The sequence below is a fragment of the Miniopterus schreibersii genome, assembly GCF_964146895.1.
Source record: "Miniopterus schreibersii genome assembly, chromosome: X".
In the NCBI taxonomy this organism is placed as follows: domain Eukaryota; kingdom Metazoa; phylum Chordata; class Mammalia; order Chiroptera; family Miniopteridae; genus Miniopterus; species Miniopterus schreibersii.
In genome coordinates, this window is record NC_138104.1 from 75,715,170 (window position 1) to 75,741,696 (window position 26,527).

At 43.4% G+C, this 26,527-nt stretch overlaps 2 protein-coding genes and 2 pseudogenes across 19 annotated transcripts in view; 2 read left to right on the forward strand and 2 right to left on the reverse strand.

Moving 5' to 3' along the window:
* The window catches only part of RBM10 (RNA binding motif protein 10), a 28,427-nt gene extending 17,665 nt beyond the window's left edge, over positions 1–10,762 (reverse strand). For 4 of the 16 annotated variants that reach the window (XM_081126261.1, XM_081126259.1, XM_081126260.1 and 1 more), the window contains exons 1-2: positions 10,411–10,728; positions 8,454–8,595 (exon numbers count right to left, since the gene is read on the reverse strand). In XM_081126261.1, the coding sequence (XP_080982387.1) occupies positions 8,454–8,595; positions 10,411–10,480 (212 nt within the window). In that variant the 5' untranslated portion in view covers positions 10,481–10,728. Of the gene's footprint in view, positions 1–6,660; positions 6,681–8,453; positions 8,596–10,410 lie in introns of those variants that run through there. The other 12 variants (XM_081126255.1, XM_081126256.1, XM_081126247.1 and 9 more) reach the window with 7 other exon arrangements.
* A 177-nt stretch (positions 10,763–10,939) lies between these two features.
* On the forward strand, positions 10,940–13,569 carry NDUFB11 (NADH:ubiquinone oxidoreductase subunit B11). The gene is made up of 3 exons (XM_081126041.1): positions 10,940–11,500; positions 13,021–13,151; positions 13,342–13,569. Exons 1-3 carry the CDS (start codon positions 11,294–11,296, stop codon positions 13,466–13,468), a joined length of 465 nt encoding a protein of 154 aa, XP_080982167.1. The 5' UTR covers positions 10,940–11,293; the 3' UTR covers positions 13,469–13,569.
* Positions 13,570–13,779: 210 nt separating this feature from the next.
* LOC308551025 (reactive oxygen species modulator 1 pseudogene) lies at positions 13,780–14,001 on the forward strand (annotated as a pseudogene). Its single transcript has one exon. The product of its transcript is annotated as a reactive oxygen species modulator 1 pseudogene (transcript).
* Positions 14,002–24,460: 10,459 nt separating this feature from the next.
* Positions 24,461–24,970, reverse strand: LOC308551026 (ATP synthase F(0) complex subunit C2, mitochondrial pseudogene; annotated as a pseudogene). The gene is made up of 2 exons: positions 24,680–24,970; positions 24,461–24,596 (listed from the first exon to the last, which is right to left on the reverse strand). The product of its transcript is annotated as an ATP synthase F(0) complex subunit C2, mitochondrial pseudogene (transcript).
* Between the last annotated feature and the right edge of the window lie 1,557 nt (positions 24,971–26,527).

The following is a 26,527-nucleotide window of genomic DNA, read 5'->3' on the forward strand; positions in this document are numbered from 1 at the left end:
ATTCAACAGCGCAAAGTACACTTGTAACATTGTGCAACCATCACCACTGTTTCCAGAACCTTTTCACCATTCCGGAAACTCCAGACTCAATGAACAATAACTCTCCACACTACCACCTCTATTCTACTTTCTACCTCTATTAATTTGCCTATTCTAGGTATAATACCTCTTTTAAGTGGAATCACATGTCCCTTTATGTCTGACTTATTTCACGTAGCATAATGTTTTCAAGGTTTATCCAAGTCGTAGAATGTATCAGAATTTCATTCCTTTCTATGGCTGAATATGTATATATGGTATACACCACATTAAAATTTTTTTTAAATCCTCACCCGAGGATATGTTTGTTTATTTATTTTTAAAATATGTCTTTATTGATTTCAGGGAGAGGAAGGGAGAGAGAGAGAAGAGATAGAAACATCAATGATGAGAGAATCATTGATTGGCCGCCCCCTGCATGCCTCCGACCGGGGATCGAACCTGCAACCCGGGCATGTGCCCTGACCGGGAGTCAAACCCCGATCGCCTGGATCCTAGGTCGACGCTCAACTGCTGAGCCACACCTGGCCGGGCAAGGATATGTTTTTTTAAAAACTGACGAGAGAGAGAAAGGGGGGGGGGGGAGACATCAATCGGTTGCCTCTGTATGCGCCGACTGGGGATCGAACCCACAAGCTGATATCTGCAACCTGGGAATGTGTCCTGGCCAGGAACTGAACCTACCACCTTTTGGTGCATGGGACGACACTTCAACTAACCGAGCCACACCGGCCAGGGCTGGTACACAACACATTTTATTTATCCATTCATCTGTTAATGGACACCTGCGTTGCTTCCACCTACTGGTTGTTTCGGTTATTGTGAATAATGCTGCTATGAACACTGGTGTACAAGTATCTGTCTGAGTCCCTGCTTTCAATTCTTTTGGTATATATCCAGGAGTGGAATTGCTGGATCACGTAATAACTCTATATTTAATTTTTTGAGGAACTGACAAACTATATTCCACAGTGGCTGCACCAGTTTACATTCCCACCAGAAACACACAAAGGTTCCAATTTCTCCACTTCCTCACCAACACTTGTCATTTTGCATCTTTTTATGTAAGTATTGGTCATTTGTATATATTCTTTGGAGAAATGTCTATTCAAGTCTTTTGTCTGTTTTTGAATTGGGTTTTTCTGTTGCTGTTGTAGTTCTTTGTATATTCTAGGTGTTAATCCCTTATCAGATATGTGATTTGCAAATATGTTCTCACTTCATGTGGATTGTCTTTTCACTCTTTTCAATACTATCCTTTGATGTACGAAAGCTTCTAATCTTGAGGAAGTCAAACTTCTTATTTTGAAATAATTCTAGATTTACAGAAAAATTCAAAGGTAACAGAATTCTAGCATACCCTTCACCCAGCTTCCTCTAATGTTAACAGAACCATGGTACATAGTATAAAACTAGTATTAACTAAATTATACACTATATTAGGATTTCACCAGTATTTCTACTATCCTCTTCCTGTTCCAAGAACGAATCAAGGCTACCATATTGCATTTAGTCATCATGCCCCCTTAGTCTCCTTTCGCCTGTGAAAGTTTCTTGATCTTGCCTTGTTTGTTTGTTTTATGACCTTGACAGTTTTAAAGAGTACTGGTTAGGTATTCTGTAGACTGTACCTCAACGTGGGTTTGTCTGATGTGCTCTTGTGATTAGACTTGAGGTGATGAAGTTTATGGTGTCTTGGGGGAGAATAATACAGTAGATATGAGCTGTCCTTCTGATCGCATTGTATCAGTGTGCACATGACATCAACATGACTCATCACTGGAGACTTGACCTTGATCATCCCGTTGTGTGGTGGGATCTGTCCGGTTTCTCTGCCGTAAAGTTTCTCTTTTTCCCTTTCTACCCTCTATTCTTTAGAAGCAAGTCACACTCAAGGCCAACCCACACTCAAGAGGAGGGGAATTAAGTTATACCTCCTAGAGTGAAGAGTATCTACATATATTATTTGGAATTCTTCTGTAAGGACAATTTGGGATAGAACTTAACAGATCTGCAGAAGTGCCAACGTTTGACAACTGTTGACAAAGCTGTATAGAGAACAGGCACTCTAATATTGCTGGTAGGAGTGAAAATGGAACAATCCCTATGGAGGGGAATTTGGCAATAGTGAGCAAAACTAAAAATCTGTATATTCTCTGACCACCAGTTCTCCTGGGAATTTCACGAACTGATGTGCTTGCATAATGTACAGAAACATTATTCACTGCAACACTGTTTATAACAGCAAAGGCCAATAAACAACTTAGAAGGGTCAGGAAAATTCTATTTAAAACAAAGACTAATGAGGGAGAGAGGATCCCCATCAAACATTAAGACATATTGTAAAGGTGGGACAATTGAAACACAAATGAATAGATCAGTGAAACCAAACAGTCCACAGTACACACACACACGGAAAATTAAAATAAGCCAACGGCTGCATTTCAAATGAACAGGGGGGAGAATGGGTTAGTCAATAAATACTAATTGTGATAACTGGTCCAGGGATCGACAAACTACAGCCACTGGGCCAAATCCAATCTCCTGAATAAACACTATTCAATGTTTACATATTGTCTGTGGTTGATTTCAGGTGCATAGCTGTGACCAGGACTATATGGTCTACAATGCCAAAAATACTTACTATGTGGTCCTTCACAGAAAAGAGATTTCTTTGCGTTGTTTTTTTTGTTTTTTTATGTTTTTGTTGATTTCAGAGAGAGGGAGGGAGAGAGAGTTAGAAACATCAATGATGAGAGAGAATCATCTATTGGCTGCCTCCTGCACATCCCCTACTGGGGATGGAGCCAGCAATCTGGGCACGTGCCCTGATGGGGAATCCAACTGTGACCTCCTGTTTCATGAGTCGACATCCAACCACTGAGCCACACCAGCTGGGTCAGAAAAAGTTTTTTGACTGACCTTTAAGAAAATAAAGTTTTTTATCTACTTCACTTCTTACACCAACTAAATTCTAGATGGATCAAAATTTAAATCCTTGAATAGAAACCATAAAAATATTAGAAAGAAAACATGAGAAAAAAATTGACCACCTCAAGAATGGAGAAAGGCTTTCTAAGCAAGAAAAAAAACAGAAGTCATAAAATAAATAAGAAAACCAATAAATCTGGCTTCATAAAAAATTTAAAATATCCAGAGTGTAAAAATACCATAAACGTGATAAAGCAAATAGAGTAAAATGTTAATGGTAGAATCCAGTGGATGGGTAAAGAGGTGTTCACTGTAAATTCTTTCAACTTTGCTGTATGCTTGAAATTTCACAATAAAATACTGAAAAAAAACCCCATAAAGCTAAAAGATAATTAACAAATGGGGAAAATAAAATGTTTCCAGACATTCTGGTTGGTTTCCAATTTTTCATAATTGTTTGCTCATTCATTTATTGATTAAACAAATATTAATGTAACATTTGCTGTGTGTCAGGCACTGTTCTAGGTGCTGGGGATACTACTGTGAAGTCTCGGCCCTTGTGAGGTCAGCCTGGAATCCAAATTGTTTCCTTATGAGAAATGCCTCAACATGAAGTGGCTGGTATGAGTACTGTTAAGGTTTTTCATATGAACAATGCTTTTTCATATTTGCTTACCATAGGTATCCCTTAATATTTGAACTCTAGTCATCAGAATTTAAGAACTGAACAGATCTGAATAAATGTTCAGATGAAATCCTCTCTGACATTCAGCATCTAAACCAAATAAATTTGGATATTAAACTCTTACTATCTAAATTCAGGAAGGGAACAGCCCTGGCTGGTGTGGACAGCACCGAGAGGTCGCAGGGCACATGATCCCCAGTAGGGGGCACGCAGGAGGCAGCAGATCAATGCTTCTTCTCTCAAATTAATTTTTAAAAAACCATTAATAAAAAAAATATTAAATTCAGGAAGGGAAAATATTTCAATAGTAAGGGATACTTTTCATTGGCCACAGAGCACTTGGATTAAATACCTCTCAAAGGCAAACCCAGTTCATAATACATTTCTAGGAAACTAGACTGAACCATAATATATGAGGACCTCCACAAAATGAGTATATTTCTAGAAAACATAAAATGCCAAAAATGGCAGAAGTAGACAAAATGATAATAAAAAACTCAGGTCCCTTTAAAGGTGAGTTTTTTCAAGCTTTCAAGGGACAGATAATTCTTGCATAAAGTTTCTTCAAAAAAAAGAAATAGCAAAAGTTGACCAATTCATGTCATGAGGCTTTGTTTCAATGCCACATAAACAGAAAAGTATATTATAGGACCACTTCACTGATGGACACAGAAGCAAATATCCTAAATATAGTATCTAATCAAATGCGTTGTTTTTTTTTTTAAACATATCTTTATTGATTTCAGAGAGAGGAAAGGAGAGGGAGAGAGAGAGATAGAAACATCAATGATGAGAGAGTCATTGATCGGCTGCCTAGCCCGCAACCCGGGCATGTGCCCTGACCGGGAATCGAACCCCGATCTCCTGGATCCTATGTCGATGCTCAACCGCTGAGCCACGCTTGGCCAGGCCAAATGCGTTTTAAAAATATACGTAACATTGCTTAAATAATTCTGCCAAAAATTAAGAGTAAACATTAGAAAAACTCAAATTGAAAAACATCTACAAAGCAACTGGCCTGTACTCTTTTTTTTTTTTTTTTTTTTTACCATTTTAAGTTAATTTTTTGACAAATTCATTCAGCTTTATTAATGAAAATAACATTAAGTTCAAACATAACCTAAATAAAGGAAGACCATTTGTCAAAATACATATAAATATTCAAGAAGAGTTTCTATTCTTCTGATACAATAATCTCAGAGCTGGGCTTTTTTATATTTTCAGAGTGAAGGCTAATTATTTAATAAACATGGATGTACAACACTTTTATTTACTTAGGGATATAGTTTCCCAAATATATTTCTTAAGACTTTTTTATTCCAACCACATCTACTGATATTCATCACACCTATCTAGAGCTTAAATTAATTTATTTTTAAAATTTTTCAATTACAGTTTACTTTCAGTATTCTTTTGTATTGGTTTCAGGTGTACAGCACAGTGATTAGACAATCATAGAGTCAAATCTCATTTCTTGACCGTCTCCTATCTTGAACAACTTGGTTCTCCACCAAGTTGTTCATAGAAAATAAAAATGCCTTGGTTGCCAAACCAAAGGTTTTCGACCTGACAACCCTTTCAGGTTGATACCTCAACATTACAAAAAGTGTCTCTCGGGCAATAAACAAAGGAGAGAATGCTTTTGTTGCTGGCAAAATCAACAAATCAGCATAATTTTAAAACATAAAGGTGCCATCAAGAGTGCTAATTTTGCTAAGGGTGTGAAAAAAACAATGATCACAGGCAATTGAAGAGGTAGAAAAACTGTTGTTGATTTGGATAAACGGAGGCAATACGTTAAAAAGCGAAGCTGCTTCATGCTGACCTGAAAGACACCCTTGGAATGAATGCTGAAAGTGATTCTTTTAAGGCCAGTAGGGGGTGGTGCAATAAATTTAAGAAAATAAGTGTTTATTTATAGATGCAACAGTACATTAGACATGGACTGTATGTAAGAAAGGTTAAAACGGAATTATTTGGGGGTCTGGAATGGATTAATTCGATTACATTATTTCTAATGGGGAAAAATGATTTGGTTTTTGAACAAATCGTTTCTCAAACAGCCTTGCAGAATGAATTAAGTTTGAGAACCGAGGTTTCACTGTACTTTACAAAGTGTTCTCCCTGATATTTCCAGTACCTACCTGGCACTATATCCAGTACATAGTTATCGCAAAATTATTGACTATATTCCTTATGCTATACTTTACTGACCTGCACTCATGAAACATATCAAGGTCATAAAAGACAAAGAAAGACTGAATAATTGTTCCAGATTAAAGGAGACTAAAAATTCAAAGTAGCTCAGTGCAATGAGTGATCTTGAATTGGATCCTGGATTAGGGAAAAACAGCAATAAAGGACATTATTGGGACAACTGATAACAATCTGAATATGGACTTTATTTATATAAGACAAAGTATTGCATCAATGTTAAATTTCCTGATACTGATAAGTTTACTGTGGGTATGGAGGAAAAGTCCTTGTTCTTAGGACATACATGCTGTAGTACTTAAGGGTCATGTCTGCCACTAACTCAAATGATTGGTGGGGGGCAAATGCTATATGTGGGGGGAGAGGGAGAGAGGAAGAGGGAGGAGGGGAGGGGGAGAAGAGGCGATGGGAAAGGTGACAAAGATGACAATGCTCCCCAAATTAATATATAAATTCAATGCAACCTCAATAAAAATACTTGATTGTTTTTGAGGGACTTGGTAAACTTTTTATATAAAACTCCACAAATGGCTAAATCAACCTTGAAAAATAAGAGCAAAGTGGGGGCTATTAAGACATTCTTTAAAGCCATAATAATAAAAACAGTAAGGTTCTGGCACAAGAAAGAACAAGTAAACCAATGAAACAAATCAGATCACTCAAGACAGATCCATGTACATGAGGTAAGTTGAAATGAGATGAGGTACCACAAATTAATAAGAACGGACTATTTAGGAGATGGTACTGGGGAAACTGCCCACTATATGAAGGAAAATAAAACCAGAACGTACCTTATACCATATTCAAAACTGGACTCTAGATGGATTTAAAGACCTGAATGAAAAAGGTAAAACTATACAGTGAAAACAATTGTTGTGATCCAGAGGTAAGTACAGAGAAGATTCTGAAAGCACAGATTGTAAGACAAAAAGTGATGGAATTTTAACACACCAAAATTAAGAACAGGCATTCATCCTTGGGGGAATCATTAAGCAAAAGGCAGTAGGCATACATACCCCATGGTGTCAGAAGCAAAGGACTAACATATACATGGCAATACAGACAGATCTTTAAAAAATGCAGTGCTGAGTAATACAAAGTTCAGGGGAAAAAATGAAGACTCTAGCACTCTATTTGTGTAAAGTGAAAACAGAGACACTCTAAACAGCACTAGATAGTTTAGAAGAATACATTTCAAACACGACAGTGAAGCTGCCTACAGCTATGGGAACTGGGACTAAAATGGGAAAACTAAGGCAAGAGAAGGCTGTTGTACTGACCTATGATAGAAACCTACTGTGAACTGGACAAGTACGATTAGCTCAAACCTCTGCACTTGAGGTCTTTTAAAAGCCAAAAGAAAGCAAGCCAGTGGCTTTATTTGGTAATAAAGTCTGAAGAAGGCAAATATGTCACCTACTCAAATTTGGAAACTGCCACAGAGGACTTCCAGTGAAGCCCATCCAGTATAAAATGACTTTCAAAAGCCATTTTTTAAAGAAGGTCAAGACTGAATAACACTAGATGATGCTCATATCTCATTTTGGGCTCACTTTTCAGAAAACAAAATATTATAATTTTTAAAGGACCTGGTGGTAGAAGAAATCCTTTGTAGGACATTACAAAATTATTTTTTTCCTGACTTTTTATAAATCTACTGACTGTTAATAGAGGCTTTTGGGAGAGTTAGGTCTGCTTTCCTATGTCATCCTAAAATGTAAGGAATAGATCACCTGCATTAGAATCAACTGGGGTGATACACCAGGATGATGAGGGAATGGCCCAGGATCTCTGTATTTTATCAAGTGTCCCAACTATTTCTTGTTCTACCAGAGTTTAAAAATAACTGTATGACACACAGAGCAATATACAGATCTTGTAACATAGAAACCCACACCTGAAACCTATATGTTCATATTAACTATTGTCACCCCAATAAATTTAATAAAGTATTATTTAATTTAAAAAAATAACTATGAGAGTGTCCCATTCCAAGACAAGTATCACACCAACTTCAGCCCATCCTGCCCTTGAAACCTCCCACTATCTGACCTGGCTTGCCCCATACTTGTCCTGGCAAATTCTTGACTCTCATCTATCCCTTAAACCCAGCTCACACCTTTCTGCTGAGAATCCACAGGCACCAACCCACTACCCATCTCTGCCTCTCCTCCTACAGTGGCTGTTCAGACCTTGGCGAATGGTACCATATACCTATCTGGGTCACCCAAACTGGAAACCTGGACATTAGCCTCCATTCCTCCCTTTCTCTTGATCCCTTCCTAACCTCACAACCAACCATGGTGTCCATCTAACTGCTTTGGAATCACTGTAAACTGTGTGGTCTCCCTTGTGAGACCCTGAATAAAGAGAAAGCTACAATCTTATCAGTCTCATTCACCATGGCACTCCCAGAGCCTAGCACACTAGCCCTGGCTCACAAGTAAATGTCTGCTTAAAAGTAACCAGTCATCTGCTACACTGTTTCCTCTGCCCGGAAGCCTCCTCCTAGCACCTTCCTGAATCAGTTCTCATATGGGGACAAGCCTAGGCTGTTTGGTCAAGGTGGAAGCAGGTAACTCACCGTCTTTCATACTCCATATCCTGATAGGGCCTTCGGGGGCTGCTGGGGCCCTTCCTCAGCCGCTGGCTCCGTTTCACTTCCCAGCCACCCCCGCTGCTGCCACCATGATCTGCCAGTCTGGGTGATGCCTCCTGCAGGGACTCTGGGGAGAGAGAGAGGAAGAAGGGGTCAAGGCAGTTGGGGCAGAGAAGTCCTCCTTGAGAAACCCTTGTTGTCAAGGCTCTCTGCTGTTGCTGTTTCTCAACTCCTAGTGCTCCTGTGGACGAGAGCAGGAAGGCAGCCCCTACTTGGTCTGCTCCTTTCCTTTTCCCACAAATGTGAGGTTAGAGCTCACTAGAGGCCTAGAATGAGCAAGGCCTTCAGCAGACAGGGAGCATCTTGCAGAGATACCTGGTGGTGCCACCCATTCTGTGATCAGGGCTTTGACATCTGAAACTGGTAGACATGTTTAAGGCTAGAGCTACCTGCCTAGGGGAGCTCTTGGTGCTGAAAGACTTTTTAGAGATCAGGCACGTTAGCGTGGATGCAAGACTTCATAACAGGAGTCCCAGGCACCCCCAGGCTCCTTCTATGGGCCCCTAGGTGCCATTTCATCCTCCTAGCAAGATGCTGGCTGGCCTCTACAAGACTGCAGGAGACCAGGAAAGGCTTAGGGGGTGAAGGGGCTAACTTGGCAATGAGACAGCTGCCGCCTCCCTGGGCTCCTAGCCAACACAGCTTTGAACCTCACTGGTCAACTGGCTCTGCGCTGAGTCCTGTCTCTTATGCGCAGCCAGGTCCCAAGGCAGCTCTCTCCCCAGGGATTCTGGGCCCAAGTTATTCAGAGGCAAAAGGAGCTCTTTTGGAGGCTATTCCGAACCTCTGTGCTATTCTACTGGGCTGGAAGGGCAGTCATTTCACCCAGCCCTCCGGGCTTGAGATCTAAGGAAGTCCTGAGAGCCTTGTGACCCCACCAGGGGTCACCAGGCAGTATCCCAGAATCTTCAGGCCCTCTCCTCTAAACAGCACTTAGGCAAAGCTAGGAAAAGCACCTGCCCAACACTAGGTTGCCACCACACCTTTCCTCTGTGTATACACACACCCCAGTGTTCTCTTCCTCCTCAAGCCACAGGGAACCAGAGTTACCTGCTCCCAGAGGGGTAAGAGAATCACAACTAGAGGCCTCAGAGGATAAGCGTACATACAAAACCCTCAGTAGACTCTGGCAAAGGGGCCAAAGTCACACACACTGGTATCCACAACAGACAGGGGCCAGTCACAGACACGCGGCCCAAATAACTATGGGCCAAAATCACAAACAGGAACCCAGAATAAATACGGGCCATAAGCACACACTTAGGCCCCCTTTCAATGGATGAACGTCACAGTCACCCGCCTCCCCCCCACAAGAGCGGGCAATAAGTCATACAAACATTCCTTGCATTCCCTCCCTACCTAGTAAGCAGGTTAGGGCCAGTCCCAAGAAGACTCCCTATGGATAAGGACCTCTCCTATGAACAGGGATCAGAGTTAGACACACACTCCAAGCATAATGACCAGGGTCATACAGACGTTCTCCCTCCTTCCCCTCCCAAGGATCCCAGCCACAGAACACTTTCCCACGGATAGATAAGTACCAAAGTCACACAGAGCAGACAGCACATCTCCTCCCCTGTAGATAAGAAACAGAGTCGCAGACACCTGCCTCCCCACGGATAAAGTTCCGTGTCGCAGACACCACTGTAGCCCACTCCCATTCGTCCCTCCCTTCCCCCAACCCGCGTGCACCCATCCTGCTTCCCGATCGCGCACGCGCCTCTGCTCCCTCAAAAGGGGTAAAAATTTAGAAAAGACAACCCCTCCCAGGCTTAGACCGCGCACGCATCCCTGCGTTGCGGCCCGCAGTCCGCCCTTTCGCCTTATCTACGCATCCCCTGCCTGCACCCCCTGCCTGCACCCCCTACCTCCAGCCCCTTACCTCCGCCCCCACGACCAGCGTCGATTCTCACCTTCTCTGCTCGGGCTGTCAAGGGAGGGCTCCCTGACATCACCTCGGCCCTCCGCCACCTCCGCCAACTCTCCCAGCTCAGCAGGAGCTGGTTCGCGCAACAACCAAGTTCAAGGCTGGAGGCAGAAAGGCGGAGGGGGGAAGGGGAGAAGCGCCTAGCGCGCTGCCCTCCCCGGGAGACCCACTGCCGCCTACTCCCCGCTGGCCGCAATCACCAGCACAAAATGGCGACCAAGAGCTGGGAGCCGGTGCTTCGACCACCATCCACCTACTGAGGGAGCGCGCTCTGGCTGGCCGCGTCTATTGGTCGCCATCCGCCATCGGCCAGCCCTGGGCCGCTCTGATTGGCAAGCCACTGCCACCTCCCCGTGCCCCGTGCCCCGTGCAAACGCCCACAAGTGGAGAAAAGAAGTAGTTATTGGCCAATCGGGCGAGGCCCGCTTTTTAGAAGCTTGGCTTCCTTCAAAGATGAAAGACAAACGGAAGCTCTGCCCCTTTCACCAGAGGGCAAGGGAAACTCGTGCGATTGGCTGGGAACTGCAGTCATTCCCCCCCCCCCCCATTCCCCAAATGTCATCGCTTTATTCTCAGCAAGGAAAGGGGCAGACTGCTCAGGCAGAACTTCCATAGCCTAATCGAGAGGATCGGGAAATGGTTGCTCTAATGAGGCCGTGACTGAGGGAGGAAAGGGGTCTGCTTAGTGCCTTAACTCACTTGAAAGCAAAATCTGGACGGGTTCGGGACCTATTTAGTGCGGGGGAGGCGGAGTGACAATCGTAGCGCTCCGGCCAACTGCAGCTGCGCAAAGTCGCATTTCCGTCCCCGCCCCTGAGAGCCTGCAGACCAATTTGTCATGGCGCCCGGTCTGTTAGGTTTATACGCTCGCGGCCTTTTGGCAGCAGCGGCGACGCGAGGGCGCCTGGCTGCCCGGGTTCGCTGGGAATCCAGCTCCGCCAGGGCTGTGATCACCCCGTCCACTGTGGTGGGAAAGCGGGCACCGGAACCGACAATGCGCTGGCAGGAGGACCCGGATCCCGAGGACGAAAACCTTTATGAGAAGGTGAGAGAGAGGGGAAACGGGACGCCGGTAGGGTCAATCGGGGGCCGGCGGACGGGGCGCCGTAGAGGACTTTCTTAGGCTGCTGAGGATTGCGCAGCTGGTGAAATCCTTGAAGACGTGGGTATTTTGCCTAGCTTATTGACCTCATTTTCCCCATGTTCTCTTCGGTTCAGAGCCAGAGGCGAGACTGACCTTATTTTGCATACAGGTACCAAACCTGAAGCGGGCAGTACTCAAAACACTTAGAATAGTATAACAACAATAATACTGAACACTGATAGGACGGTTGCTCAGTGCCAGTGTTCTAAACACTTTACATACATTAACGTATCTGATCCTCAAATCAACCCTATATCTTAGGTACTATTAGTATACTCATTGTACACATGAGGAAACTGAAGCACAGAGATGTAAAGTGTCTTGCTCAAGTTCATATAACTGAATGTGCAGCAGATCGTATTTGAACTTAGGTCTACCAGGTCTGCTGTGCTGTGTTGATAGCAGAGGCGCTGAAATCAATTCCCGGCTTGGAATACAGGCACTGACAGTTACTCACCTGTGTGACCTTGGGAAGTAACAACCCCTTGGTGCTTCAGTTTCTTTGTAAAATGGGGAAAGTATTAGGCCCTTTTAAAAAATAAAATACATCTGCCTTGTGTAATTAAATGAGTCAAAATGCTTAGAACAGCATCTGGCACTTAGTAAGTACTCAGCATTAGGTGTTAATTATTATTGCCACTTTCCACCTCACTGGGATATTGTGAGGTTTGTGTATGTGAAAAGACCTGACACATAAGAAATTGAGGGGCTTGGATATGTAGGATGCTCATTCATTCATTCATTCATTCATTCATTCTGTAAATATGTATTGAGGGCCTGCTGTATGCCAGGCACAGTTCAGTCCCTGGGGGTTCAGCAGTGTAGAAATCAGATATAACCCTTACTCTTATAGAGCTTATATGATAGTGGGAAACACAGAAAATATGTAAAATACTTAAAACTGGTAATATAGAGTATGTAATTGATAATATAAGATAATGTGATATAAGAGGATCTGGAGGATGCTACTTTGGTAAACTAATGCTAGAAAGACTGTGAAGCAGGATAAGTGGATCGAGAGTTTCTTTGGGGTAGGGGGTGATTTTATTAGGCTGAACCATAGGAAATGGCCAATATTCAACCATTTTTCACCTAAGAAAATGGCAATTTCCTATAGTTAACTTAATAGACAAGGTGACTAGGGAATGTGTCTTAAGAGAAGTGATGATGAAGCCAAAACTTTGAATGAGGAGGTAGATCCAGCCATGACTAGATCTGGGGGAAAGTCTTTCCAGAAGGAGCAGCAAGCACAAAAGCCCTATGGTGGGAAGGAGCTTGACAAGTCTTAAGAACAGAAAAAAAGGAATTTAGGGAGGGAGGGGAGATTGGTTTGAGGTGAAATTGGAGACCAGCTTACACAGGGCCAGCATAAGGCTTTGTGTAGCAGCAGGAAGCCTCATTGACCTCTTCTCCTTCCACAGAACCCAGACTCCCATGGCTACGACAAGGACCCTGTTATGGACCTATGGAACATGCGGGCTGTATTCTTCTTTGGCTTCTCCATTGTCTTGGTCTTTGGCACCACCTTCGTGGCTTATCTGCCTGACTACAGGTTCATGGGGTGTCCAAGAGAATGGGATGGGTGGGGGCGGAGGCAGGGGTGGAAGTCGAAGGGGGCTCTGCCAGAAATCCTGTCCTGCACCATTTGAGGATTGGGGAGCTAAAGTGGGGATTGATGTCCACTGAGGCTTCCTCACATCTCCCCACCCCCACCCCCACCCCCCCGATGCTGCTGCCTCCAGGATGCACGAGTGGGCCCGTCGGGAAGCTGAAAGGCTTGTAAAATACCGAGAGGCCAATGGCCTTCCTATCATGGAATCCAACTGCTTTGACCCCAGCAAAATCCAGCTGCCAGAGGATGAGGACTGAATGGATGCCTAGTGAAGCTCAAGAAGCACCGCCTTCTCTACCCCCTGCTTGCCATTCTGCCCTCTTCTCAGAGCACCTTATTAAAGGGACTGAAAATCTGACTGGCTGGTGTTAATTTTGTTGTGAGGGGGTTGTGGGAGTTGGGGTGTCAGGCCTTAAAAGGGCCACTGCAGCTTTCTCTGGGTGTTCTGGTTATCTCTTTCTGTGTAACAAACATCCTAAAACTTTGTGGCTTAAAACCACAATTTAGTATTATCTTTCATGGTCCTATGGTTGACTGGGCTCAGTTAGGTAGTTCTTCTTGGGGTCACATGGTGGCTGTGGGTCCCTATGGATAGTCCCAGCCAAGCTGCTTCAATCGTGCAAAGATGGGCTATGTGTTGGGTTGCACTGTGGACATGGTGGCTGGGACACTGTTCAGCACCTTTTCCTGTCTCAGGATCGGAATGTGGGGTCAGAAGCTGATGGGCAGCATGGGGAAAACCATGGTGCAGAGTGGTGGCACATTCATGCCTATCAGGATGGGCATCTGATGCTAATCAGCAATGGTTGCCCACATCTAGCCCATCCCATCAGTCCCAGCCCATGTACTATAATAAAAAGACTGAATAACAAAAATTCTTCAGTGAACATCCTTATATACTTTTTTTGATGGACATAATGCACTTGTTTCTCTTAGGTGTATATCTGGGAAGAGAATTGCTAAGTCATGGGGTAGACAGGTGACCAGCCTTAGTAAAGTATGCCAATTTCCCCGACTACGCTTCTCCCTCTGGTAAGTGCTGCACCCTTGCGATCATTCAGCATTCTCCATCTTTTTCACAGTATCCATTTTGGTAAGCAACTGACCTCTGAAGGACCACATTGGGATGAAGGGGTGGGGGCTGAGTTCTTCCTGTGTGCCAGGCCCTGACCATGCGCCAGGCCCTGACAGGTACCAGGATCTCGATCCTCAGCAACTTCCCAGGGTGGGTGTGGTGGCCAGTGTGAGTGGTCAGAGAACTTAAACATAATGTTTTCACTCTACTGTTTGACTCCAAGGATATTTGAACCTTGATATTTTAGAACCAGCTTTGCTCCAGCAACATAACATACCAACCTTCATCCTTCAATCTAATAGAGCATTTATTATGTGCAAGGCCCAATGAACAAGACAGTCTCTGTAGTAGGCACTGTCAGTTCCCTGTCCGTGCCCCGGTGGCCTTGCTGCTTCAGTGTGCTGCTGGCCAACTGCCAACTGCCAGGGTCTGCATCTTTTCATTGGAGGGCTTCTCATGCTGGCTGCTGGCCTGACAGGCTGGAAGAGCCAGGAAATGAACCCCCTCCCCCAGCCACCATCAATCAATGACTGATGAGAATGGTAAGTAAGTGCCCCTCCCCCCTTACCCCCATGTGGGACATCATGGTGGGTGCTCTCCACTGGCCCCCAGAACTCTGCAGTGGAAACATGCTCCAGCTGCCCACGGTGCTAAGTCGCTTAACACTGTTCATTGGCTGCCTTCTCTGTCTCACTTCCGCACTTCCCCACTGCCTAACAGGTGCTTCCTGAATTCACATCCCAAATAAACTATTTGACTTCAATCTTTGTCTCAGGGTCTGCTTCTGAAGGGACCTGAACTAAGATATTTTCTGTTCTCAGGGAGTTTACATTAAGGTGATGGGTAAGACAGAGTACACAAGCACAGAAAACAGATCATTTCCACCAGAAGGCTAATGTTGTGCTTACTGGAATTACTGGAATCTTCCAGGAAAAGAGTGACTAGAGATGAGGTTATAGAGGTGATCCTAGGCCATACCCTTAAGGCCCCATGGTTAGGAGGAGTTTAGATTTTACACACTACACAACATTGACCAGAAGCTTACTGAAAATCCAGCTTAGCCAAGCCATTCTCAGACGATTCTAGACAGTCTAAGGGGGATTGCTTATGGTTTTTCTCATGGATTACCCAGGAAATAAAAACAATCTTACCAGCTTCACAATGACCATTACTGATAGACATAAGCACCGCAGAATAAACTGATAACAGCTAAAACTGTGAATTTAAAACATACTTTACGTTGAGGGAGAACTGATAGAAGGATCCTATGTTGTCAACAAAATGTGAACCTGCAAATTTTGATCTTGAAATATTAGACTTGGTGAAAACTAGCCACAAATAAAGCTCAGAATGACAGGAAAGTTACTCATTCAACAGATATTTATTGAGTGTCTACTGGGAGTCAGGCACTTTTTTAGGCAGTGGGGATACAACAGGGAGAAAAAGATTAAAAACTTCCTGCCCTCATGGAGTTTATATTCTAGCAGAGAGAGAGACAGATGATAAAGCAATAAATCACATTATTGCATTAAATTCAAAATAAAGCCAGCAAGGGGGATCAGGCATGCAGGATGGGAGAAGCCTGTATTTAAATAGGGTAGTCACCTTAGGCCTTGCTGAAAAGTTTATATATATATATATCTTTATTGACTTCAGAGAGAGGAAGAGAGAGAGAGAGAGAGAAACATCAATGATGAGAGAGTCATTGATCAGCTGCCTCCTGCAGGCCCCCAACTGGGGATCAAGCCCGCAACCCGGGCATGTGCCCTGACCGGGAATCGAACTGTGATCTCCTGACTCCTAGGTCGATGCTCAACAGTTGAGTCATGCCCGGCTAGGCTTTTTTTTTTTTTTTGAGGAAAAGAATTGTTAAGAAAGTGAGAGATGAGCTACACAGATGGAAGAGCATTTCTAGGAAAGGGAACAACCTGTATAGTCCCTGACGCAAGAATGTGCCTGAGCTGTTTAGGGAGCAGCCTGAGGCCAAGGAGATATCTGGGGCAAAGTTATTACTGCTGAAATATGACACAGACAAGAAAATTGACGCATGGATCGAATCATCACTGTAAAAGTTCACCTGAAAGTGATTCATCCCAGTGAAAACAATTTCAGAAAAATGAAAATGGCCAAAATTGGCCACTATATGGCATTGAAGAAAGAATTAAATTGGCTCAGAATTCACGCCAGGGCAAACTTTCTTAATAGAAATTCACCTGAGTTGGCATAATTCCAATTGTAAATGTTAATATTTGGAAGCAGAGCTATTACGTCTGAGGTCAGTTGTGTATGAGTCAGAGGGGCAAATCAGGGCCAACCAGTATCCAGGCATGGCAGCTTGGCGTTAACCATCATCGGAAAAGGTTCATTCACTCATTCACTCATTCATTCATTCATCCAACAAATATTTACCAAGTGTCTATTGTGTGACAGGACATAAAGCAGTGAATGAAACAGGCAAAAAAATCCCTGCCCCTCTCGGAGCTGACTTCTCTGTAGGAAACAGATAATAAATGTAAAGAATAACAATTTTGGGTAATGATAATTTATAGGTAAATAAGTAAAATGTATAATATGGTGATAAATGTTAAGGAGAAAAATGAAACAGGAAAGGGTATAGTGTGTGTGTGTGTGTGTGTACATTTTAGCTAGAGTGGCCAGGCAAAAGGCCTCACTTAGACGACATTTGAGAAAGACCTAGAGGAAGCATCTCATTGAAGAGAGAACTTTTTAAATAGCTGTGTTTGATAGCTAGACGGTCATAGTGGCCATGACTGGGTTCAAATCATAGCCTCTCCACACTGAGATTAACCCGAGAGTGCTTGTAACACTGCCTGACAGATTAGGTGTTTATAAATTTTGGCGGAATGAATACTCATTAACATTAAGTTAGGGTCCATGGAAGTTTTTAAATAAGTGCCCTAAAAATGAAATTATGGTAATCATGGTTTGGGGGATTGTACACTTGGAGTGGAAGGTGTTTTTGGAACCCTGGCAGTCACTACTGAGAGGTTTGGGGTCTAGTGTTGAAAGTGGTGGTTTCTGCCTGGCCAGCATGGCTCAGCGCTTGAGCATCGACCTATGATCCAGGAGATCATGGTTCGATTCCGGGTCAGGGCACAGGCCCAGGTTGTGGGCTCGATCCCCAGCAGACTCTCTCTCATCATTGATGTTTCTATCTCTCTCCCTCTCTCCTCCTCTCTCTGAAATCAATAAAGATATATTTTTTAAAAAAGAAAAGAAAGTGGTGGTTTCTGAAGACAAGGTTTGAAAACCTACTTAGGCCAGTTATGGCCTTGAGTAGTAGTTATCAGAAAAGCTGCAGGATCCTGGGGGTCAGTCATCTCAAAGGTAGAGAGGGGCTGGGGAACTCTGCCAGTGTCAGAATGAAGATCCAGGGTCTCAGCTGAAGTTTAGGAAAAGAACAGCCATTGATGATGCCACAAGGTGTCCATCAGAAGTCCATCTCTAGGGGCCCCGAAATGCTGTAGCTTTGTCATTTCATTCTCTTTCTAGCTCCCTCACCTCCTTCAAGTTTTTGCTAAGTATCAGCTTCTCAGAGAGGACTTTCTTATTTAAAATTCCACCACCACCCCCTTACTATTTATTCTCTACATTTATTGTTGGTTTTTTTCCCCTCCAAGGCACACACAAACTGCATTGGGCTTGTTGTCCTTTTAACTGTGGTCATGCTACGAGGAATTAAACAAAAGCAAACTGGGTCGTTATTTTAATGAGCGGGAAAGACACAGAGAGAGGAAGGAGGAGATGGAGAAAGAAGAGGAGGAAGAAGAGGGGGAAAGAAAAGGGGAGAGGGAGGGAAAGGACGGGAGGAAGGAAATCTTCAGAAACTCTAAACCCATCAAAAGGAGTCAGGACTGGTTTGAGTGTGTGTGTGTGTGTGTGTGTGTGTGTGTGTGTGTGGTGGGGATGTAGATTCAAAGAGATTCCATTTAAAATAAAAATACTCTCTGCACACACTATCCAGCCTCTGGGCTACCATTTTTCTCACCTGGAATCCACTTTCTCAATTTCCAGAAAATTCCACTCACAAAGTGGCCTTTTTGGGGAAAGCTTTCATTTTGAAAAAATAAGCTCAGATGGGTCAGTTTGGGATCTGACCCTGAAAAAGATTTTTGATTAATAAAATTTACCATTTTTAGTTTAAAGTCTATTTTATCTGATATAAGTATAGCTACACCTGCTTTCCCCTCACTACCATTTGCTTGAAATAATTTTTCCATCCCTTTATCCTCAGTCAATACAGGGTAGGGCAAAAGTAGGCTTACAGTTGTGAGTACGTGAAAAAGAGTTTATTCTTGCATTATTATTTATTAATTATTGTATTATTTACCATACAAAGAACTGCAGTGAGTCTCTTGTAGGCAGCATATTGTTGGTTTTTTTGTTTTGTTTTGTTTTTTAATCCATTCAGTCATTCTATGTCTTTTTTAAAAAATCCTCATCCTCGGATATTTTTTCCATTGCTTTTCAGAGAGAGTGTGAGAGAGACACATTGATTGGTTGCCTTCTGCACCTGGCCTGGGGCCGGAGCCTGCAACCGAGGTTTGTGCCCTTGGCCGGAACCTGGGACCCTTCAGTCCGTGGGCTGATGCTGTAACCACTGAGCCAAATGGGCCAGGGCCATTGTCTTTTGATTAAAGAATTAATGTATTTATGTTTAAGGTAATTATTGATAGGTAAGGACATACTCTTGCTATTTTGGTAATTGTTCTCTTGCTGTTTTGTAGATCCATTGTTCCTTGTTCCTTCTGCTGTCTTCGTGTGTGTGTGTTTCGATGTCTTTTGGTATCGGTATGTTTGACTTCTTTATCATGTTCTTTCGTGTAATTACCACAAGTTTTTCCATTGTGGTTACCATAAGCTTAAAGTATCTTAAAATTGTAACATCCTACCTTAAGTTGATAACAACTTAACTTCAACAGTATTCCTAAACCCTACACTTTTACTTCTCCCCCTCCCAATTTAGGTTATTCATACAGTTCATATATTTTTTTTATATATTGTGTAATCAATAACAGATTATTAGTTATGGTTATTTTTACTACATTTATTTAACTTTTAAACTAGAGCCGTATTACATACTCTTACAGAAAACACAATTACAGAAAATTTAAATATATTTTCAAAAAGTCACACACATGCGCACACGCGGGTAAAATTTTCCCACACCGAGATTCTACTTGGGCAGTATGAGTGAAAGCCGACACCTAAGGGCAGGATGAGAATAACAAAGTAGCAGCGCTTTGACTTAATCTTTAGAAGTGTTTTGGACCCGCCCCCAAGTTTTTGTTTTCTTTAATTCGGCTGCGCAGAGGCTAGTTTCCCCACTGCTCACTTACAGTCAGGGAAATCAACATTGCCCCGCGGCCTCCCTTCCCTCCTTGGGTGACACTGGGCATGGGAACACGACACCTTAAAAGGATCAGCAGAAAGAAGTGGGGATGGGCTCAGAGCCTCTTTGTTGGCCCGCCTCTCTCTCTCTCTTTGCCCTTAGATGTCCAGGAAGAGGCGGATCTGTAGGCGAGTGACAGCTCTGGGGTAAATCAGCTGTTCATCAGAGCAGCCCTGACACCTTTGGAGAGTGGGCTCTCCAGCTGAAAGGCAGCGGTGGCCAATCGAGAGCTCTTGCTCCTGAGGTCTTGGCTCTGCTGAGAGAGAGTGGAGGGCTGATTGACAAGAGCCGATTGAAAACTCGATCTGTCAGGGAGCGCGGGGCCTGGACCCGCCGAGTGAAAACAGGCTCTTAAGGAGCGCTCGTTTTTTTTGGCAGTTGAGGGTAGGGTCTTGCTTTTTGACTGACAGGCTTATCATCCAATAATCATGTTTTCTTGAGCTGGGGGCGGGGCGACTTGTTGCTGGAAAGGAGGGATCTTGTCCTTGACTGACCCTGCTTTCGTTTAAGAAGGAAAGCCAAATTCCACGGGTAGCCGCCCACCCTCACCTTATCTGTTTTTAAAAAGGCTTATAATACTTTAAAAAAATTGAAAATCACAGCTTTGGAGCAATTTAACTTCCCCATGCTGGACAGAAAAGGCAGCCTTACTGCACCTCTGAAAAAAGAACAGCCCTTAGAAAAGATGATCTTAGGAATGGAGAACAGAAATAGAGGGGTCCTCAGAAGCAGCCTAACAGCAGTTGACAATGAATTGGAACTTGATTTGAGATTTTGGGGCCTGAGAGGCTTCCATAGAGGGTTTCTGGTGAGAGCAATGGAGGTTTGGGGACAATGATGGGGGCATGTGGGGATCAGTAGTAGATGGTTAGTAGTTAGGTCAGTTTGGGTGACTCTGTAGATGCCCATAGTAACGATCTGCTCTCCAGTGAAACCATCGGGATTAAGCTGCTGATGGAGCCAACTGCCTTTGCCTCTTGGACATGGCAATGCATCCACCATCAGAGACTGGACAATGGAAAAGACTTCGTTTCTAATGCAGACCATTTGCAATTTGGCAGGGGTACACTCAACAATGGGCCAACAGTCAAAATATTTCATAGACATTCCATGCTCCCTACCATCAGCACATATTTAATTTAATATTGTTGAGCATTGAACGGCTTCCTCAAAAATGGAATAAAAAGGATTTCAGACTCTGCCTCTCTCACCTCCTCCTGATCCACACACCTTAGTAAGGCAGTTTGATCACTGAATGTGGCTGCCCCCAGAATGGGGTCGCTTCCTGGATAATGACCAAGACAAAAGAGGTGGATTGCAGAAACCTATTTTGAAAATTCGGGCTTCAGCCCTGCCATTCTTGGACATGATGTAGTTTTCCTTCCCCTCATAGCAATCCCAGGCCAGCCTAGTTGGTAACCCTCCAGGTGGTAGCTCAGCCCAAAAGGGGCCTAGGGGATTTGAACTTAATTATGGTTCAGTCACCCAGATTCTCCTGTTGGATGTACATGGTTCTAGATCATATTACTAGAGTTAGGCTTGGGGTTAGACCTCTCTCTCTCTCTCTCTCGTATTTTTATTTTTATTTTATTTTATTTTTAAAATTTATTTCATTGTTGAGAGTTTCATAGATATCCCCCATTTTCTCCTCTTTACCCCCGCCCCCATCTCCCACACCTCCCCAAGTTTTCACCTGTCTATTGTCTGTGTCATGGGCTGTGCATATATGCTTATAAGTTCTTTGGTCAATCTCCTCCAGGCCTCTTTCTGCCTTCCCTCTGAGATCTGTCAGTCTGTTTCATGCTTCCATGTCTGTGGTCCTATCTTTTTTTGTTGTTTATTTATTTATTTACTTATTTATTTATGTATTTATTTATTTATTAAGTTTCTTTATCTTTATTGTTGAGAGTATTACAGATGTCCCCTTTTTATCCCCACTGATCCCCTCCACCCCACATCCATCCCACCCCCAGGCTTTCCCCATACCAATGTCTATGTCCATGAATTATGCTTATAAATATAAGTTCTTTGATTAATCTCTCCCCACCCACACCCCCCTCCCTGCCTTCCCTCTGAGATCCCTCAGTCTGTTCCATGCTTCTATGTCTCTGGATCCACTTAGTTCATCAGTTTATTTTGTTTATTATATTCCACATATAAGTGAGGTCATGTGGTACTTGTCTTTCTCTGACTGGCTTATTTCACTTAGCATAATACTTTCTAGTTCCCTCCATGCTGTGCCAAAGGATAAAAGATCTTTCTTTTTCACAGCTCCATAGTGTTCCACCGTGTAAATATGCCCCAGCCTTTTTATCCACTCATCTTCTGACGGGCACTTGGGCTGTTTCCAGATCTTAGCTATTGTAAATTGCACTGCTGTGAACATAAGGGTGCATAAGTTCTTTGTGATTGGTGTTTGGGGTTCCTTAGGATATATTCTTAGAAGTGGGATCACTGGGTCAAATGGCAGGTCAATTTTTAATCTTTTGAGGAAACTCTATACTGCTTTCCATAGTGGCTGCACCAGTCTGCATGCCCACCAACAGTGAACAGTGTTCCGTTTCCTCCACATCCTCACCAGCACTTATTTCTTGTCTTTTTTATAATAGTCATTCTAACAGATGTGAGATTTCATCTCATTGTGGTTTCAATTTACATTTTTCTGATGATTAGTGATGACTTTCTCAAGGCAATAAATTGGAAGAATCATAAGTAATCACTTAATTTGTTTCCTATCTCTCAGTTTTTGGTTGCCTGCTGTTCAGTGCTTAAAATCTGTTGTTTCATTTATTTGGTCAGGTTTCTTTGTTTGTTCCAGATGGAAGGGTAAATATAATCCCTGTTTACCTTTGATGGAAGCAGAACCAGAATCGTACATTTTTTTCTCCAACGTAACCCCTCAATAGGACTTAGAAGAAATCTAGTTAAAACTAAGCAATTTACTTTCAAGTAACTTAAGCCTTAAAATAATTCTTAATTGGATTCGGGTAAATCTAACTGAAACTAAGTACTTTATGTGCAGACAAGCTCAGAATCACACATTCTTCTCCAAAGTAACTTCCCAATACTTTGGGAAGTTTCCAATTTAGAATAAATCTAGTGAAACTAAGCAGTTTATATGCAAATAACAGAATCACATATTTTCCCTAAATAAACTTTAAAAAATAAATCCTCACCCGAGGATATTTCTTTCCATTGCTTTTCAGAAAGAGAGAAACATCGACCTGAGAGAGACACATCTCCTGGCTGCCTCCTGCACGCACCCCGACAGGGCCCGGGATCGAGCCTACAACCAATCTACATGCCCATGGCTGGAATTGAACCCCAGACCCTTTAGTCAGGAGGCTGACACTCTAACCACTGAGAAAACTGGCTAGGGCCCTAAATAAACTTTTTAAAGTGAGTTTTTAAAGCAAATCTAGGTGAAATTAAGAGCTTTATTTTAAAACATAGAATCACAAATTTTTCACAAAAGTAATATCTTATTGATGGTTAGAGAAAACGACCTAAGCTGTAGGTGTACACATAAACACAGAATCACGCATATTTCTAAAAAATAATTGCATGTGGTGATTTAGTACAACTTCGATGGAATTAAGCAATATAAGTGAAAACAAGCTTAGAATCACACATTCTTCTTAGAAGTAATTTCCCAATGTAAGGGCAAATCTAGATGAAGAGAAGCAGTATGTTTTCAGACAAGCTCAGAACCTCACATTCTTTGCCAAGAAAACCAATTCTTCAAAGTTAGAACAAATATAGATTAATCTAAGCAGTATAAGTAAACATGTGCCCAGAATCACACGTTCTCCTCCAAAATATCTTCTTATTGTAAGTTAGAGTAAGTTAAAAAAATTTTTTTAAAAACATATCTTTACTGATTTCAGAGAGAGGAAAGGAGGGGGAGAGAGAGAGATAGAAACATCAATGATGAGAGAGTAACTGATTGGCTGCCGAGCCTGCAACCCGGGCATGTGCCCTGACGGGGAATCGAACCCTAATCTCCTGGATCCTAGGTCGATGCTCAACCGCTGAGCCACGCCCGGTCGGGCAAGTTAGAGTAAATTTAGATTAAACTCAGCAGTATTTTTGAGGACAAGTTCAGTGAAAACAACATCAAAATGACATTCTTCTTAAAAGTAACTTCTTATGGCTAATTAGAGCAAATATTATAAACAGTATATGTAAAAACAAAGTCAGAATAACACATTTTCCTACAAAATCAGCATTAGGGTTAGGTTTAGGGATACTATTAGTGTCAGGGTTATGGTTACATTTAGGATCAAGGTAAGGGTCAGGGTCAGAGAAACAGTTAATTTCATGATTAGGATCAGGGTCAGGTTTGTGGTTAGAGTTTGAGTGAGTGTCAATTTCAGAATCATTGTTAGGATGAGTCAAGTTTATTGTCAGGGTCAAGATTAGGGTTATGTTCAGTATTTGTATCAGGGTCAGGACTGGGTTAGATGCAGAGTTAGGTCAGGTACTAGGTGATAGTGTTCTGGTTAGGTTTAAGTCAGGGTCAGGTTCATGGTTAGGGATAGGTTTAGGGTAAAGATGAAGTTTAGGGTTAGGTTAAGGGTTAGGGTCACAGTCAGGGTCATGATCAGGTAAATTTTTTTCTTATTAATACAGTATTGATTTGTCTTCCCTCTGTCAAAGCAATAGTCAACCACTTTCCCTAGGCTTCCTGGGGAGGTAAAGGAAAAGGAACACACAGACGAGACACGGGAGAAAGAACTATGGGAGGTGGAGATGGCTCCTTTACATGGTGAAGAGGATGAGAAAGGCCACCATCAGGCAAAAAGGCCCCATGGCCTCTGAGAGGTCAAAGCCCAGAATGGTGTGAGAGAAGAACTGTTGCTTCAGAGAAGGGTTCCTGGCATAACCAATGATGAGGCTCCTCTTTAGGAGCCTCATCATTGATCCTAAATGTAACCATAACCCCGACACTAATATTATCCCTAAACCTAACCTTAATGCTGAATTGGAAAAGTCCCAGTTCCAGCCTCAGAGTCAGCCACCCCTACTGTGGCAGCCCCAGCCCCAAAGAACTTGGTTGCTGTGTTGCTGTCCCTTGAAATGGCGCTGGTTTGGAAGCTGCAGCTAGAAATAAGTGAAGTCAGGGGATGTCAGGCTGCCAAGCTGTTGAGGCTGTCATCTGTCAGTGTCTCTGGTTATTTCAGCACCATTGCAGGCAGTGATCGGCTCAGCAGCTGAGAGGTGCTCCCGACCAAGGAGGGGGGAGGAGATAAACTTGGCACAGGCATACATTTTCAGGGGATGAGGAGCTGTAGCAGGAGAGCTGCTCCCAGTGCAGACAGCATGATCAGGTAGTTTAGGATCTAGTTTATTTGTAGCTTTCGTGTTAGGGTTTATAGTCAGGTTTAGAAGCAGGTTTAGGGTTATGATTGATGTGAGGGTTGGGTTCATGGTCAGAATTAGTGTTAGGGTTAAGTTTAGGTTGAGTTCAATGTTCAATTTCAGGGTCAGGGTTAGGTAAGGGTTAGAAACAGGTCCAGGAAGTTCCTTGATGTTGGTTAGCTACCTGGCTACAAATTGGAATTAGGGGAGCACATCTTGGGGATTGGGATCACTCCAGTTCCACAGTAGGCCTCTTCTAAAAGGTCTCTGAGTGCTCTGTGTTGGCCTCCATGGACTTCTCAGAGACATCCTTCACCTCTGCATCCCTTGCACAGGTCCGTAGGGCCTCCTGGTGGTGCTGGTCCTGCTCCTTTTTGACCTCCCCAGGTTAAGAATGGGGGTCAGAGGACAACCAGGACGATGTTAAACAGCTATATGCAGGTTGGGGAGCACAGTTTCAAGTTTAACATGTTCCCTAGTTGGCTGAAATTCCACCCAAAAGGCTTCTTCCTTCACTGCAGAGGCCCTCAGGGGCTCATCCAGTCATTCCAGATGCTATCTGATTTCTCTCAGGTGATATAACCAAGGCCAAGAAGTCACTCAGTTGCAGTAGCATGATTAACTGTTGCAGTTGGCCAAGTTTGGTCTGGAGGTAAGGACCAACCCTGAATGTCAGGACATTTCTCAAAAAAGCCTATGTACCCTCTTCAGAGACCCCAAGGGCTTTTGGTGCTGGTCCCATTGGTTGCAGAGGTGGGCACCTGGGGCCCAGCAAGCCTATCCTCTGTGGAAGCCTCCAAAGTGCTAGGTGCCTGGAGGTGACCTCTTAAAAGGCCTATGGACCTTGTGTGGAGGTCCATGGGAGCTTAGCAAGTCATCCCAGCTTTCAGTGTAAAGCTGAACAAGTCAATCAACCTTCCAGACCATGTTGTCAGAGTGACAATGTCAGGTGGCTAGCTGGATGAAGAGAGTAGAGCTTAGATGAAGTTTCAAATAGTCCCTGCTTAACAGAAGTTTTCCCTGAAAGATTTGTCCACTCTTTACATTGGCCTCTGGGATCACCCCATGGGATTCCACTGTTCTTCAACCTCCCCCACATGATAAACTGGGCCATAGGTCCCTGGTAGTTATTGGAAGGCCAGCTGGATGCAGAAAGGGAGGGCTGCTTGGGGCTTTGGATCCCTCCAGCTCCTGTAGTGCCCCTTCTGAAGGCCATTGCATTCACGAGGGAGAACCTCAAGGTTGACATGCCATTCTCATCAACTGCTTCTTCCTCTGCACAAGAGATGAGGCCACTAAGTGCCCAGGTTCAGGTTGTGTGTCTAGCCAGCTTTGTTGTGTGAGCATGCATTGGCATTTGGATTCATCCTTTTTCCCTAGTGGCCCTTCCTAAAAGGACTCTGTACCCTTGGTGTTGGCCCCTGAAGTTGTCCCATGGCAGTCTCACTGCTTTCCAACTTCTTCTAC

What these genes read in the sequence shown, in the direction of transcription:
- NDUFB11 (XM_081126041.1), top strand. Translation starts at nt 11,294, where the DNA reads ATGGCGCCCGGTCTGTTAGGTTTATACGCTCGCGGCCTTTTGGCAGCA. An exon ending in ACGAAAACCTTTATGAGAAG is followed by an intron (nt 11,501 to 13,020) that starts GTGAGAGAGAGG and finishes CTCCTTCCACAG; the next exon opens with AACCCAGACTCCCATGGCTA. An exon ending in GCTTATCTGCCTGACTACAG is followed by an intron (nt 13,152 to 13,341) that starts GTTCATGGGGTG and finishes TGCTGCCTCCAG; the next exon opens with GATGCACGAGTGGGCCCGTC.